This window comes from Ovis canadensis, chromosome 18, assembly GCF_042477335.2.
Source record: "Ovis canadensis isolate MfBH-ARS-UI-01 breed Bighorn chromosome 18, ARS-UI_OviCan_v2, whole genome shotgun sequence".
Classification (NCBI taxonomy): Eukaryota; Metazoa; Chordata; class Mammalia; order Artiodactyla; family Bovidae; genus Ovis; species Ovis canadensis.
The window spans coordinates 70377940-70395057 of NC_091262.1; the positions used below are offsets into that span (position 1 = coordinate 70377940).

The window sequence follows — 17118 nt, forward strand, 5'->3', positions numbered from 1 at the left end:
CTAGTAATATAAGGATAAATAAAATAGAGCTGTCAGAGAGAGATCCACAAAGTTCTGTTAGACACAACCAACTCAACCTGCCATGGAGTGAGAATGGTTTCACCGGGTACCTGACATGTCAGCAGGGTCATGCAGGAAAAATTGTTTTCCAGGCAAAGGAGGGTAGCGCGCTATGCTAAGTCGCTTCAGTGGTGTCTGATTCTGTGCGACCCCATGGACAGCAGCCCACCAGGCTCCTCTGTCCAGAGGATTCTCCAGGCAAGAATCCTGGAGTGGGATGCCACTTCCTTCTCCAAGATATAGACAGCAGCCCACCAGGCTCCCCCATCCCTGGGATTCTCCAGGGAAGAACACTGGAGTGGGTTGCCATTTCCTCCTCCAATGCATGAAAGTGAAAAGTGAAAGTGAAGTAGCTCAGTCCTGTCCAACTCTTAGCGACCCCGTGGACTACAGCGTACCAGGCTCCTCCATCCATGGGATTTTCCAGGCAAGAGGACTGGAGTGGGTTGCCATTGCCTTCTCCAAGGAGGGTAGAGGAGGAGGTAAAAAGGAACGGCTTTCCGTGCATAGGCTTGGAGCTGTGTAGGTACCTCACGAAGTTCCCTGTACAGAAGTCCTGGGTGCAAGCATACTTGTGTATATGAATGTACATCTATGTGGCTATTGAGAGAGAGGGGGAGGGAACAAGAGATAAGACTGAAAGAGATAGGTTGAACCCAGATAGGATAGGGTTTTTGTCTCCCCAAGTTAAGAAGTTTGAGTTTTATCCGGTAAGTACAGAGTCAAGAGATTTTTAAAGCACATTTGTTTTTAGAAAAGTAACTGGTAACACAACAGAATATGGAGTAAAGGAGGAAGAAACAAGTGACAGGACATGAAAGAGAAACAGTGTGTGGGATAGATAACGGGGATGGGAACTAAAGAAGGAGGAATAATAAAGGAAAGGACAAATATAAGAAACACTTCAGGCTCCAGATGAACAAGATTTGGTGACCAATTGAAAGTAGGAGAAAAAAGAGGCAAAACAATTGACAAAGATTTGTCAATTGACAAAGAGACAAAGATTTCTAAGTTTAGGAGAATGGGTAGATGGTGAAACCATTAAAAGAAAGAATATGGGAGCACATTTGGTGGGAAAAACAAAATGAATTCCACCTTAAGCCTGTAAGACATCCAAGTTGGAGGAGGAAGTGCGCAGTTTCTGGCTTAGGGTCAAAGAAATAGTCAACTGTTTTCCCCTATCTAGGAAACAAGGAGAGACTAGGCATTCCCCAGGTTAGCTAGCCCTTTTCTGCTTCTGACAGCCCTCAATGTCACATGATCATTTCCTGAACACAGGAAGAATCCCTTTAACTCCCACCTCAACCCGTCCCACCTGATGTACCTCCCACCCCAGGGGTACCCCAAGCAGTTAAATGGTACCAGCTACCATTTAACAGCAGCTACCCAATCTTCTTCCCTTCTAAATAGACCCCACAGAAATCCTAAGTATAGATACTCTCTCTAAATTAAACTATCTTTCTCTATTTCAACCAAATAAACAGGCATACTCAATTAAATCAGTATTAAAAAATTAAACCAGAATGCTAATTTATTTACAACAAACAAAACTAGCAAAGGAACTGCTCTCATCCAAAAGACCACCCTCTCTGGAGGCAGACCTAAACTGAAATTAAAGAATTCTTCTGATCTAAATAATACTTGATGAAAGAAGTATCAAGAAATCAAAACAGCAATTAACTTAATCATTGATTACCATGTAACTCCTGGTCACTTCATTAGTAAAACAAAATGAGGACTTCAAAAATGAGTGCAGGTTGCCAAAGGGACCCGAAGAACAGGGTTACCTTCCTTGCCCTCCTGAGCAATATGGGAGGCATTGGGCGATCAGGCATGAAAATACACTCTCAGCTGAAACGCTGTAATATGCCATCAAAATTAGTAAAAATATACAATAACAGGAAAACCATACTCATGTTTCACTAACACATATGCAAGTAAGAAAGGGTAAGAGCCACTAAATATTTAATTAAGTTACGAAAATCGAAGAATCCCCCTCTCGCCAAAAAAAGTGACTACGTGTCATTATACAAATGATTATTTAAACTATGTCGGTATAAAGGAAGAGGATCAAAATCAGTTCCGCCTCCAAGTTAAGGCCAAAGTAAGCGGTGGGTGTGGATGAACCAAAGAAAAATAAACTCTACGCGATGTGAGGGCAGTTTCACTCTGCTCTGAGCTATCCCGGGTACTCAAAGGAGAACCACCAGAACTCTTTCCCCCCAACCCCCACCCTAATGGTCTCTCATTAGAGAAGATCACTTAAGAGGCAAAAGGAGAAATGTAAAGAAAAAAGGGCGGAGTGACGCTTCTCTAGACCTGTCTGCGTCTCATGACAGATGGACTTGGGGACCAAACGGACGCTCCCAAGGTCCCAATAAACCCCTCCCTCCATCGCCCCAGCTGTTACCTTCCACTTCCTCCGTGCCCTCCATCAGCATATCCTTCGTAAAGTTTGAAATCTGGCCAGTGAGGGAAGCCAGGCTGCCCCCGACCTGACCCAGGGACTGGCCCAAGCCGGAGCCGAGGCCCCCGAGCCAGGACGACATCGCTGCGGGTTAGAGAAGGTCCCCTCTGCTCCGAGAAAAGCAGCCAGCGTCGTCGGACTACTCTGCCAAATGTCCTCGAACCGCTGCCTCCACAGGATTGTCCAAATCACAACACTCAGGAATCGATAACACGACCGGGGAATGGTTCCCAGTCCACGCTGGTTTCGGGGGATCCCACCAACAGCCGGGCTCTGATTAGAAACGCAAAGGCCTGGCCTGAGACTTTACCAGGGTCCTGCCTCCAGTGACACAGTCAGCCCCGTGGGCCTCCGCTCATTCTCACGACTTCCCACCATCCGGATCAGGCCACTTCTTCTTCTGCTTCAGTGACTTTCCCTAGTTCCGTGGGCAACTCCTGCCAACTCGACGCCGGCCGCCATGACACCCACTAGGAGCGCGTCTATGGATCATAGAGAGACGCCGTGATAGCGTAGAAAGGCCCTGAAGAGACGCCGGACGTGTCCTGGGCGCAGGGGAGCATGGGATCGCGGAGGACTGCGTGCGGCCGCGGTGGCCGCAGCCTCCAGCCCCAGGGCAAGGTCAACTTCCACGTAGCCCGCCGGCTTTGGCAGCAGGTGGAATACCAACCGGAACCCGCGGCGACGCGGCGCTCTCGCCAAGTGCAGCTGGGTTTCAGGCAGAGGGGACCCTCAGTGGGTGCCCCCCGAAGCCGGCATAGCCTGGGAACCCCACGGACTCTTATTCTTGGGGAAACCTGAGTATGTTAATTCCTATTACCCTCGCGAAAACAGCGGTGCGAGGAGACTGGGCGGGGATCCTCCACCGGATCAGAAGTGGATTTTACATAACTTATCACACGTGTACTGTGACAATTATTCTACACCCTGTCAAGGGCCGCTGTGTACTGGGGACTACGGTAGGAACCAAAGCTATACAAAAAGGATGGGTTGCAAATTCAAATGTCCAGGCGGCAAACATACTTGTGTTGATTACCTTCACAGTGGAAATTTTCTCTGCTGCCTTTCCAGCAGAGAAAGGCAGCAGAGAAACCAATGCCTTCTTTAGTATAAAAAGAGCTTTTTTTTTTTTTTTCTTCGTGAAACCAACCTAACCTGTAAAGTTAAATAGACAGACTACTTGTTTCAAAGTAACTCTGAAGAGGACAGCGGGGCAACTTTATGCAGAAGAAATGCTCTTCTAATGTGAACTCTCTCGTAGGGTATTGTGACAGTAGACCTGCAAGGGCCCACCCCTCCCAGGGTATACTCAGTTACACAGTTGGTGCACACACCTTCCCTAGAGGAAAAAAGGTCACGTGACTCAGGCATTTGCTGCAGGGCTATGTGGACCTACACTACCTGGCCAGAGAGACAGCCACATTTTTTACTTTGAAAATAGGATAGGTCTGCAGTTCTTTTAAGCATAGAACCTAATATACTGGCACCTTTCTCCTTGATTTTATTCACAGCAGGGGTCATTACAGATTTCATTATTTGTGAATGGAACATTAGGAATGCCTCCAGTGTTTGAAATATGATGGCACCAAGGAAGAGTGTTGTTATTCAGTCACTGAGTCACGTCTGACTTTTTGCAGCCCCGTGGACTGCAGCGTGCCAGGCTTCCCTATGCCTCACCACCTCCCAGCATTTGCCAAGTTCATGTCCAAAGACCAGTAGCCCTCCCTGAAATCTGAATGCTTTTAGAATAAAATTTGTATCTTGTACTGGAAGTGTTTATTAAATTTTTTCTATATATATATATTTTTAAAGGCATCTTTGCCCAGGGATTAGATGTGCAGACACTGGGGTCTGACTGCCTAGATCTTTATTAGCTGTGTGACCTTGGGTAGGTTACTTAACTTCTATGCATACCAGTTTCCCATTTGTAAGTTGGGGAATGATAAATAATATTGCCTACAGGCTGGGGTTTTTTGGAAGATTAAATAAAGTAGTATTTTTAAGAGCTTGGAACAGTGCCTGTACATGGTGAGTTCTATTTTAAGTGTAAAGTTTTAAAATTAAGACATAAAGGTGACCTGTAAGTTATTCATGGGCAGACAGTGAGTTGGTTAATAGCATCACTGACTCCATGGACATGAATTTCAGCAAACTCCAGATGATAGTGGAAGACAGAGGAGCCTGGCTTGCTACACTCCATGGGGTCGCAAAGAGTTGGACACGACTGAGTGACTGAACAACAACAATAAATTATTCTGGGCACTGGGGATATAGCAGAAGAAACAACATACACAAAGTCCCTGATCTCATGGAGCCTGCATTCTCCTGGGAAGGAACTGATGAGAAAATGTATTAAGTATTACATGATGATGACTGCTGTGGGGGAAATAACACTATTAAACCGGGGATGTAGGGGAGAGAGCACGCTAGTAAATGTTGTCAAAAGTGGTCAGGACTCCCGGGTAAGGTGATATTCGAACAGAGACTTGAAGGAAATAAGACAGTGAGACGGGTATCTGGGAAAGAGCAGTCCAGCTGATGCAAAGGTCCTGAGGCAGGAGAATTCTTGCCAGGTTCGAGGATTAGCAAAAAGGCAAGGATGGCTGGAGCAGAGTGGGCTGGAGAAAGGCAATAACCAGTGAGGACCAAGAAGTTCAACTAGGGGTGGACAGGTCATGTAGGACCTGATAATTGGGTATAAGAACTCTAGATTTTACTCAAAGTAGAATGAAGAATTGTTTAGAGAAAAGGAGTCACATGAACTTAGAACCTCAATGGGTTCCTGTATAACAGTCAAAAGTTTGGTGTAAAGCAAGCTCTTATTTCCTAGAGGTGTAAATTCTCTGCAGTGTCATTTATATAAATTCATGTCATGCCATAAATATATTGCAGTTAATGCAGAAAACAAAATACATGCCTTTATATAATGTATTAAGGTATTAACATAAAAGCTATGTCTAAAATCCTCTTTATTGAGGATTGTTTTCAGTACGATGGACTATGGTCTAAGAAACTTAAAATATGATTCTGATATATATAGCATGATGGACTTCCCTGGTGGCTCAGATGCTAAAGAATCTGCCTGCAATGCAGGAGACCCGACTTCGATCCCTGGGTCAGGAAGATCCTCTGGAGAAGAGAATGGTTACCCATTCCAGTATTCTTGCCTGGAGAATTCCATAGACAGAGGAGCCTGGCAGGCTACAGCCCACAGGCTCGCAAAGAGTCAGACAGGACTGAGGGACTAATAGACACACACATATAGCATGATGTGATGTTTGGGATGTGCTTCCAAAAATGGGGACAGGGTGGATGAATCAAGAATTGTCAGGACTTGGTCATTATTGATGCTGGGTGATAGGTACATGTCGTTGTTCTTGTTGCTGTTCAGTCGCCCAGTCGTGTCCAACTCTTTGCAAGCCCATGGACTGTAGCACACCAGGCCTCCCTGTTCCTCATCATTTCCTAAAGTTTCCCCAGCTTCATGCCCATTGCATCAGTGATGCCATCCAGCCATCTTATCCTCTGATGGGTACATAGGGGAGTCATTTATTTTTGCACACGTTTGACATTTTTTACTGTACAAAAGTCATACAAAGTTGATAAAGCTTGGGCTGATGACCCTCTCGTTTTCCTACCAAAATCCCCAGTAGTGAATAAGGCTGTTCATCATCACTTAATGAGGAACAAAACAAGCCCAGCTACAGCAGACACACCAGACACAGCCCAGGAATCTGAATGGCTCCCTGTGGTGGGGCTAGGCTGCCCAGTTGAAATTCTGAACCTAGGATTTTTGTAACCTCAAAAGATAGAAGATTTTTTTTAAAAAAAAACTAAGGTCCGTCTAGTCAAGGCTATGGTTTTTCCTGTGGTCATGTATGTATGGATGTGAGTTGGACTGTGAAGAAGGCTGAGTGCCAAAGCATTGATGCTTTTGAACTGTGGTATTGGAGAAGACTCTTGAGAGTCCCTTGGACTGCAAGGAGATCCAACCAGTCCATTCTGAAAGAGATCAACCCTGGGATTTCTTTGGAAGGAATGATGCTAAAGCTGAAGCTCCAGTACTTTGGCCACCTCATGAGAAGAGTTGACTCATTGGAAAAGACTCTGATGCTGGGAGGGATTGAGGGCAGGAGGAGAAGGGGACGACCAAGGATGAGATGGCTGGATGGCATCACCAACTCGATGGACGTGAGTCTCAGTGACTCCAGGAGTTGGTGATGGACAGGGAGGCCTGGCGTGCTGCGATTCATGGGGTCGCAAAGAGTCAGACACAACTGAGTGACTGAACTGAACTGAACTGAACTGAACCAAAAAATGCTATCAACTGCAAACTGATTTCCATTTCTCAAGAGGCAGCATCATCAACACTTCTCTTAGGGAGAGCAGTCTCTTTGTTCTGAAGAAACCATCCAAGTGGGTTTATTTATACAAAAAGAAAAGAACCCATTTTTTTATGTTTATGTAAAGAAAAAAATTATTTTTTAGAGTAGAATTTAAAAATATAGTCTGATCTTTCCCTCTCGATTTCTAAACATGATCCTTATATTGCCATTTTCTCATTATTTTCTCATGATTTCTGACATTATCTACCTACTCTCAATTACAGAAAATAAAAGATTAGAACTTTTATATTACCACCTGTCTCTATTTCCCTTCCTTTTGAGCTCCCAGTAGAATGACATCATAATTATTGGTAAAATTAAAATTTTAATTTACCAATTAAAAATTCAAATTGAAGTTTACCTTATATGCCTACATAAATGTTGTTCATTGGTTGAGCCACATGGTGTACTAAGATTACATTTCCTTTGTTTTTCAACCTGTTCTTCCTGAAGTTAACAAATTCCATCTTTTAAATTTGCATAATTTTCTGTTACCCCAAGTGTTCTAAGTCGCTTCAGTCATGTCTGACTCTTTGTGACCCCATGGACTGTAGCCCACCAGGCTCCTCTGTCCATGGGATTCTCCAGGCAAGAATACTGGAGTTGGGTAGCCATGCCCTCCTTCAGGGGATCTTCCCCACCCAGGGATGCAACCCATATCTCTTATGTCTCCTGCATTGGCAGGCGGGTTCTTTACCACTAGCACCACCTGGGAAGCCCTTTTCTGTTTATTACAGAATCACTAATCCTTCTAAAAGTTAGCAACAGAATTGTAAAACATGCTCCTAATTCTGTTTTCAAGAAGGTATCAAGAATTCTATCATCTGCTTAGACTCATTTCTTCTACCCAGAGTCCTCTGTTTCCCTGCTCCATTCTCCTCTGACCTGTTCTCTGGGCCTTGTTTTTCCTTCTGGAAGCTGTAGCCTCTTATTGTCTATAATGCTCTGAAGTTAATAAGGATGTGCCCTGGCTGGGTTTGTTTGTTGTTTCACTCATTGTGCTGGGCACTTAGCAAACCCTTTTTAAAACCATGTCTTTCAGCTCTGCAAATTATTTAAAAATTTTTTTACTGATGAAGGTCCCCTCTCTAGGGATACAGCTGTTTTCCAAGTATTTTTAACCAGCCCTCCTGATTTCAGTCCACATCTCACCCCTACCTTCCAAGACAGTTGTTGCTCCCTGTCCTGTGTGCTGTTGGACACCCTTCTGTTTAATACTTACTATGCAACTCCCTCAGTTCTGCTCATTCCTGTATCAACTTTCCATCTTCAAAAAAAAAAAGTTCACATCTCCTAGCACCTCAAATGGTGAAAGAAAGTGAAAGTGTTCGTCGTGTCTGACTCTTTGCGACCCCATGGACTGGGTCCCCCCAGGCTCCTCTGTCCATGGGGTTCTTCAGGCAAAAACACTGGAGTGGGTAGCCATTCCTTTCTCCAGGAAATCTTCCTGACCCAGGGATCAAACCCACATCTCCTGCATTGCAGGCAGATTCTTTGCTGTCTGAGCCACCAGGGAAGCCCCCACCTCAAATGGCAGTGACTGTTAATTGTTCCCCAAATTCTGTTCACCCCTTTGCACACAGTGCTTGAATCCTCACTTTTTACCTGGACCTGTGGCACAACAGAAGATGCCAGTGTTCCTCCTGATCCCATCATCCCTTTGCCAGTTTTGTGCACGACCTGTTCTTGGGGTACTTTTACTCCCTAAATTCAGCAGCTATTTCTCTTTGGCAGAGGGTTGCCTTTGGACTGCCAGAGCCCACGTTGCTTGTGCCCAAGAGTGCTAAAACACAATCTTGTTCAGTAGCATGTTAAAATGGCCCAACTCCCATGCCCACCGTGGAGCATCTCGAAGATGGAACTACACTGCCTCTGGACCTGTCTGCGGGATTGAGGCTCTGTTTACTCTTAACAAGCTTGCTTGACCTCCTTTTCTTATCTCACTTTCCCATTCCCCTACACCTGTTCCATTCCTTCCTGAGAGCATTTTTTTTTTCCTGAGAGCACTTTTTGAAAAATAGTTTTCCCTTATCTCAAGGTCTGTCTCAAGGGTGCCCAAGCTAAGACTCATGACTACCCAGAATGAAAACCACCTTGTAGCTAGGGGTGGTCTTGTGATTCACTTCTGGCCCATGTCGAAGAAGTGGAAGTGATGTGTGCAGCTTCCAGGAGGTAACCTTAAAGACAGGGCATGTGGCCTTTTTCCACCCTTCGTTTGCTTCTTGATTGCTGAGATGCAGAAGTAATCATGGGCATCACAGCAGCTCTCTTGGATCCATGAGTTGACATCAGCAAAGGAAGCCATGAGAATACAGAAAACACGTTCCTGACACAGTGTGACCCTATCACCCCTGGATTGGCAATCTCTACACTTCCTGAAGACTTGTAGCATGTAAAGTGGTTATTATATTAGGTTTTTCTATGATGGTCAAATCTAATTCAATGAATTCACCTCTTCTACTGGTCTCTGTGTACCTGAGGTTGGTTTTTTTCCTTCTTTAATTTAGGTGGGATTTTGGAAGGAAGTAAATACAGTCATCAATCCCTTGTAATTTTTGGTTTTGGCTGCACTGGATCTTCATTTGCAGGAGCTTTGCCTAGTTGTGGGAGTGGGGGCCACTCGTCATTGTGACACGTGGGCTTCTCATTGCCCTGGCTTCTTTTGTTGCAGAGCACAGGCTCCAGGTGCACGGGCTTTGGTGGCTGCAGCGTGTGCGTGCGGTAGCTGTGGTGTGTGGACTTTGTTGCTCTGCTGCGTGTGGGATCTTCCCAGACCAGGGATTGAGCCTGTGTCCCCTGCACTGGCAGGCAGACTCTTACCCACTGCACCACCAGGGAGGTCCATCCTATGTAGTTTTTGTGATAAAATTTACATAAAATTTACCATCTTACAGTATTAAGTTCATGCACATTGTTGGGCAGACATCACCATCCATCTCCAGGACTTTTTTCATCTTCCTAAATTGAAACTCTGTACCCATTAAACAGTAAGTCCTTATTCCTTATTGCTCCACCCAGCCCCTGGCAACCACCATCCTATTTCCTGTCTCTATGGATTTGATCAGCCTAAGTACTTCATATATGTGGAATCACTTAACTGTACTTAACTGGAAGCCCCTGGAAGACGTTTGAGATGATTGGTCAAAAGAAAGCTAAATCTGCCTTGGCCCTCAGAAGGTTTCCCTGTTGGAGACAGAGCTCTCCCTGGGCAGAATAGAAATACAGCTTTGGGAGAGACTGTATCTTATTTTGAGAGGGCAGGAATGCAACGGAGACAGTGACAACATGGGATCAGATCCCTCTGATCTATTTTCTGAGAGACTCAGCAGGACTCTAGTCACCAGCAGAGCTGTCCAGAGCCTGTATGACGGTATGTGCTGAGGGCTGAAAAAAGGGCCATTCCACTTAACTCTGCTTGGAACCTCTGACTCATCTGGTGTTCCAAGGATTAGACATTGTTAGGCTTGGTACTTCTGCATCTTGTTTTCTAACATGCTATTGCTGGTATACAAACAAGCTATTGGTTTTTGTTGACTTACTGACCTCCTTCATCAGTTCCAGTAGCTTTTCAATTAATTTGGGATGGGATGCTCTTTAGTCAAAGATGTAGTTAATGGTGTTTAAAAAAATTTTTTTTTTTAAAGAGGCTTGGGATATTTTAGAGAAGTCTAGAAAGCAAAGCCAGACTGTTTGGTGTAATAAAATGTAAATACAATCCAAACTTACTTTGTAAAGCTGTACATAAGAATTTTTGTTATGTACAAAAGCTGGAGTACATTCCTATTCTCTCTGGGTCAGAATGTCCCCCACCCCCACCAAAAATAAAGCCTTTGTCTCATCAACTATGAGAGAAGAACAATTCAGTATCATTCATTCACTCACTCAAGAAGACCTGTGCGCATTCCTGGCATGATTCTGGGTTCTTGGCACAGAGCCATGAATCAGACACTCTGCTCCGCTGCTGCTTGCATTCTGATTGGCCACGAGGCAGAGGAGACATTTAAATGACTGAGCGTGACTTCATAACATGTTAAGGGCTATGCCTGCTCTGTGAGATACGAAGACAAAACAGGATAATATGATAATGTGTGACTGGGAGGGAGGGCTGGCTTTTGTACGTAACAAAAATCTTACATACAGCTTTACAAAGATAAGTTTGGATTGTATTTACATTTTATTACAGCGAACAATCTGGCTACGATTTCTAGACTTCTCTTAACGTGTTGCAAACTCCAGCTTTTGTGCACTACCCGCCTGTCTCTCCAGCCTTCTGTGTTCTTCAGAGACAAGCAGCCACCCCTGCCTCAGTTGCTGTGCTTGCTGTTTCCTCAGGTGGGTAGGGTGGCACCACACCCTTGCATGGCTGCCTCATTCTCCTGGTGTCTAAAAGGCACCTCCAGAGCCCTTCCTCGAACCCAGTCTGAAAAGGCCCTCCATCCCAGTCACATGCTATCACATCATCCTGTTTCGTCTTCGTATCTCACAGAGCAGGCACAGCCCTTAACATGTTATGAAGTCACGCTCAGTCATTTAAATGTCTCCTCTGCCTCGTGGTCAATCAGAATGCAAGCAGCAGCGGAGCAGAGTGTCTGATTCATGGCTCTGTGCCAAGAACCCAGAATCATGCCAGGAATGCGCACAGGTCTTCTTGAGTGAGTGAATGAATGATACAGAATTGTTTTTCTCTCATAGTTCATGAGACAAAGGTTTTTTTTTGGGGGGGGGGAGCAGGGGGGAGGTTCGGATCCAGGGAGAACAGGAACAATCTTGAGAGAACAAGGTCCAGCGAAGAGTGGTGGTCAATTGAAAGAGAAAGTCCTCATAGCAGAGGTGGCCATTGATCTTGAGGGACAAGAATGCCAGAAGGGCAAAGGTGAAAGAGCAAGGGGAGTGTTAGGATGCCTGGCGGTGAGAAAGAACTTGGTTTCTTTGAAAACCTAAAATGAGGCCTGCTAGCTTCACTGTGCCTTAAGGGGAACTGTCAAGAGTACAGGCCAAAAAGGTCAGCTGGGCTCAAATTACCTAAAAATGATGAGCATGAACGTGGCAGGCACAAAATGGTTAAAAGGATCCCCAAACATGCAAATCTTCATAATAAGGACAACCCCAAATTTCCCTAATCTTCGAAAAGCTTTTAGCTGACATAAAATGTGCCTTCAAATCAACTAGTACATTTCATAGGGCCCAGTGTTGAGATCAGAGCCATTTGGCTATCAAGTTACACTAAAAAGACGGTCGCACGTCATCAAGTGGAAATTTTGGTTTCAAGATTTGTGCCCAGCCCTAATTAAAGCTAAAATGGATAGCCGTCATTATAAAACCTGAGGATCCTATAACCCTGAACCAGGAGAGTCCGGTGTCTGGAGTTCAGTGAGGAAAAATAGCACTCTTAAAAACTGTTACTAGTATGCTTTGTTTGGCTCTCAGGGTGGAAAAAAAAAAAAAATCAAGCCAACATTTAAAAATCAGATTTCAAATAAAAATATGGAATTCTTAGCCTCTCAGAAAAAATCAGAGGATCCAGAACAATGGTCCCTCTGGTACCCGTTAGTTGGAACAGAGTTATCAGTGGGCCGTAGCCAGCTTCATTTATCACCACGTCCATAAAATAATGCTTCTCACATTCACTCTGTGTGGGAATCTCCCAGGGATCTTGGTAAAAATGCAGGTTCTGTTTCTGTAGGTGGGAGTGTGGCCTGAAACTTAGCATTTCTGAAAAGCTCTCAGTGGTGTAAATGCTCCAACCACACTTTGAAGGCAAAGCTACGAATTTAACAATAAATACAAATGGAAGTAAAAAAAAGCAAACATTATCTTTATTTAATAATTTTTGATATTTAAAATACAACTCATCAAACATCCACATTAACAACAGTATCCTCAGTGTTCAACAGTGCTTTGGAAGCCCGGCTTTTCTAAGGACCAGACAGGAAGGCCTGTGTGTGTATTAACGGCAAGACAACTCAGAGAGGACAGCACACACAACAGGGCTGCAGAGCTGGGTCCTGAGCAAATGGCACTGCCACAGTGCACCTGTGTCGTGGCCAAAAGGATGCCTTTAATTCTTTACTTGAATTTCAAAGGTTACTTATACAGAACAGTAATTTTTAAAAATGCATTCCTACTAGTCCAGTGTTGTAGAAATTAGGTAATCACATTCAAATGTATGTTTTCCTCCTTAAAAAATTCCTGAAAATATTCACTTTTGAACTATGCAAGAGACAAGTGAAGTGCTTCCTAAATGAATCAGGAATTTCCAAATATGTTTCACAAATGCTTTCTACTCCCTGTCTTATGAATCCATGGTCTTAAACATTTATTGACATACTATGATAACTAAACATGCCAATTGCAATAATTTAGATGTGGTTAGTAGCATTAATTTTTGAAAATGCCAGACTATTTTGCAAAAAAAAATTAAAATAGCAGACATTTTCTTGAAAAAAAAAATCAAAATTCAAGAATTAAACAACCATGTCAATAATATTTTCATTCATGAAAGCAAAATGAAACAAAAATATTTTCTGTATTTAAAAAAGAACACAAGTTCATTCATTTCTTTAACAAAAGATGCTGGTTACAAAGGGACCAGAAATGAAGCAAAGTTTTTATTTTGAAAATATGAAAAATTACTTATACTGCTGAAATAAATAATCCAATCTGATTTTTCTTAATTAAGATCACATCTGTAATATCTCCATACTTGTCAGGGCCCAGCTGCAACAATTAACTTTGAAAGTAGTGGCCATAGGTCCCTCCAATTGCAGACAAAGTTTCTAATAGAAGTCATCAATATTACTGATTGAATCCTCTTAAGAATTTAAAACATTAAGATTTGTTTTTCAATCTAAGGAATTTCAAGTATTATCATTACATTTTTGCTTGTGCACTGAGAACCAATCTTTTTTGCATTTGCACACCTCCAAATGGGCCAACTTTAAGACATTTAGTAAATCTTGGCACTAGTGTGATACTATTTAAAACCAGTATCAAACATGCAGACATTGGAAATGTCTTAGGCTCTTACTGGCATAAAACTTACTTTATTTGACTTAACATCAAATGAAACAATGTAGAGTATGGGTAGTTTTGCTCCTCAACTAGTTTGGAGTTTTTCTTCATTAACTATGGCATGAATAAAGCCTCAATTAAGAAAAATTAAGTTTTAAAGAAAGAAAGCACCTTAAATATTCTGTGAATTGTAAATTATTTGGCCAAGATCTTAGAGGTGAAATACAGTTTACCTGCAGCAGCCTTTCAAACTACTTGCATTACTGAAATATTTGTATGTTAATTACGGTAAAAATGTTTAATGATGGTTTAGATTAGATATTAACTACTCTGAATTTCTGAAACATAAATAACTACTTATTAAATCCATGACATCTATCAGTGTGAAAGTGTTATTTCCAAAGCTTGTTTAAACTTCACTTATAACACTAGCATTGCCATGGTACTTACTTTATCCCAGTAATACAAATTATACATTAGAAAAATGATACCAATAGTTTAAATATTAAACATTAAGGTGTTCCCAATTGGTAAAACAAAATGGAAATCTTTCTATAAATAAAAGTTGTTAGCAGGACAGTTACAGTGAATTTCATTGTTTCTGACTTGCAGGTGGTTTAAAGTAAACCGTACTACGTGTGTAAACTATGACTTTGTGTAACTTAAACATTTTCTTACTGTGGTTATGAGTATTGGCATCTTTACATACTAGCCAATCAATTAAGAAATGGAATCTAAATGTTCAATAATATTTATGTCAATCCACACAAAATGGCAGTTTACTAGTGATTCTGAGTCTGCCTGCCAAATGTAACAATTTCACAACAAACTAAACACATTCAAATATATCCAGTGTGTGCTCAGCCCTGCTTTAAAAAAATACCCTAACAAAAGAAGGTCAACATCCTATATTCCTTTAAGTGCTTTAGCAAGGGTGTGTAATATAAGAACTTTATAAACTTTCAAGGTTAAAACTTTTTAAAGTATATTCGCTTTTTCACTTTTGTATCAAGTAGTTCATCAATTCAAATATAAGAATTAATGTTTTTCTTTTTTTCAATGAGAAAAGATACAGGTCAAATATCCATGGAAAATATGACTAGCATACTTGGGTTAACTACAGAAATGTCCAGTCTTAAAATATTTTGGTTTGTAAATCTCAGGGAGTAGTACCAAACTCCAACATCCCTTGCACTTCTAAAAGTTTATAATTCTTCTGAAACATTTTCAATTGTCAAAAGAAAACTTTAGATTTTAAAATAAAACTGTCTAACTTTATGTAAGGGGAACTTCATAAAACTTAACTTGGCACAAAATAATGACTTAAAAAGTCTGTCTCTATCCAAGTAAAAGCTATTTCATAATCATAAATAAAAGGTATTTTCTCATCTCTTTTCAGTTAGCAATAAATCCTACATCAAAAAATTCCCTGATAAAATGTGTGTAGCCATACACCAGGGTATGGCAACATATCATACTTTAATTTTCTAAGTTGTCAGATGAAATTTCTTCTTAAATTTTAGCTAATGAACAATTCAACATTCAAAAGGGCTTCAAAGGGGGATGGAGAATGAGGGAAGGGGAGAATCTAAAAGGCCCATTTCAGAGAGACATGGTTAATTTTCACAAAAATCATCCCACTGCAATGACCCAGCAAGACTCTCTGCATCCCAATTAAAGAATGTTTATCAAAACTAAAGACTTTCTTATTTACAAATCCATTCAGTACTGTGCCTTCTGTAATTCGAAGCTATTTAAACATGATGCAAGTGTCAAGTCACAGTACAAATTTCAATGCAGTTTTGTTGGTAAATTTTCATGTTCTAAACGGTTATCTCTGGCAAGCTCTCTCTACTTATGAAAAGATGTACAGCAGAAGCAGACATCCACACTTCCTAACTCAACTGTAAACAGCTCCAGTCACAAGAGGAAAAATGAAATGAAACTGCTACTAAAACTGAAGGCCAAATTTCATCTATCACACATTCACAGTGGGCACTGCATGTTGTTTTCCATACACTGTATGCAACAGAAGGAAACTTGCACACCATGCTCCTCCTATTTTTCTCAATTTCAAAAGAAAAGGAAATAACAGGGTGCAGGAAAGAGGGTTACAACACAGCCTTAAAGTTCTGACATAACTGAGGAGAGAGCCACAAAGCATCTGACAACGGATGTGCTCACATGTGACAGTTCTCTTTTACTCTCAAATACTTGTGTAGAGCTCATTTCAGAGTACAGGAATGCACCGGAGTCATGAAATAATGATCCCTTCTCAGAGGGCTTAAAAACCTCAAGAAACATTACCGTCTTTCAACAGAGTAGTAGAAAATAATGAAAACCAGGTAACAGGGAAACTGTGATCAGAGAAAATAAAGATGAGAAACCACCCAAGTGCATGATACAGTCAGAAGGAAAACAGCTTATCCTGGAACTGCTGCTATTATCAAAACGGAGAATACACTGTCCTACAAGGTTAATTTGGTTAAAGAGAAATAAGAGCAACTCTTAGATGATAAAAGTGAGCCAGATTCACTATGCAGAAGGGAGGAAAAGAAGACAAAGTGTGTGGGGAAAGTTCTGTGGCCAGAGCTAGTTATAATTAGTTGGTCTGCAAAAAGATCCAAGAAAAATGCCCTAATTTTAGATATGTTAGATATTGCACACTCAAGAAAGAAAAAAGAACATTTAGAAAACTCTTTTAAATTTCTTTAATTGCTGAATGCCTCTTTGGCTAGTGTTTGGAGGATCATTTTTTAGGCCTAAAACTGATGTATTTTTCCACCTTATTATTGTTTTGTTTGCAAACCACCTAAGCCTTTTTTCCTCTGTTGAAAATTGTTCTCTTTGACACATTACCAAAATGGACCCTATGCTGTAATCACACAGGACAATATTGGAAAGACTGAATATCTAAATGATTTGTGAAAGGTATTACTTTTTTCCTTCTGTTTTGAGATTACTTCTAACAGTTTCTAAAGACATGGTCACAGCTGCCTGAAGCATGTCTTCTTCACTCATAGAATCACCTGTTGGGGATAAAACACACATTCCTTAGAAAGTTCTGGAAAATTTCCAAAGTCATCAAAAGGTAAGTGCTCAGAAACTATTTACTTGACTACTATAGTTTCTTTCCTTTTTTTTTGATTCTGAAAGTTTACAGACAGTAAAATCCACTCTTTGACAGTTCCTCAA

General features: G+C 41.7%; 2 protein-coding genes and 1 long non-coding RNA gene across 7 annotated transcripts in view; 1 reads left to right on the forward strand and 2 right to left on the reverse strand.

Annotated features, from left to right (window-relative positions):
- Window positions 1–3362, reverse strand: part of TRIP11 (thyroid hormone receptor interactor 11) — a 68936-nt gene extending 65574 nt beyond the window's left edge. For 2 of the 4 annotated variants that reach the window (XM_069559479.1, XM_069559478.1), the window contains exon 1: window positions 2471–3018. Coding sequence is in view for 2 of the 4 variants with exons in the window: in XM_069559476.1 (XP_069415577.1) it covers window positions 2471–2609 (139 nt within the window). In the remaining 2 variants the exon portion in view is untranslated. Of the gene's footprint in view, window positions 1–2470 lie in introns of all 4 variants that reach the window. The other 2 variants (XM_069559476.1, XM_069559477.1) reach the window with 2 other exon arrangements.
- On the forward strand, window positions 3100–4293 carry LOC138423507 (uncharacterized). Its single transcript, XR_011250293.1, has 2 exons — window positions 3100–3328; window positions 4039–4293. It is a non-coding gene; the product is annotated as an uncharacterized lncRNA (long non-coding RNA).
- An 8413-nt stretch (window positions 4294–12706) lies between these two features.
- Window positions 12707–17118, reverse strand: part of ATXN3 (ataxin 3) — a 38377-nt gene continuing 33965 nt past the window's right edge. For both annotated transcript variants that reach the window (XM_069559481.1, XM_069559482.1), the window contains one exon: window positions 12707–16952. In XM_069559481.1, the coding sequence (XP_069415582.1) occupies window positions 16858–16952 (95 nt within the window). In that variant the 3' untranslated portion in view covers window positions 12707–16857. The remainder of the gene's footprint in view (window positions 16953–17118) is intronic.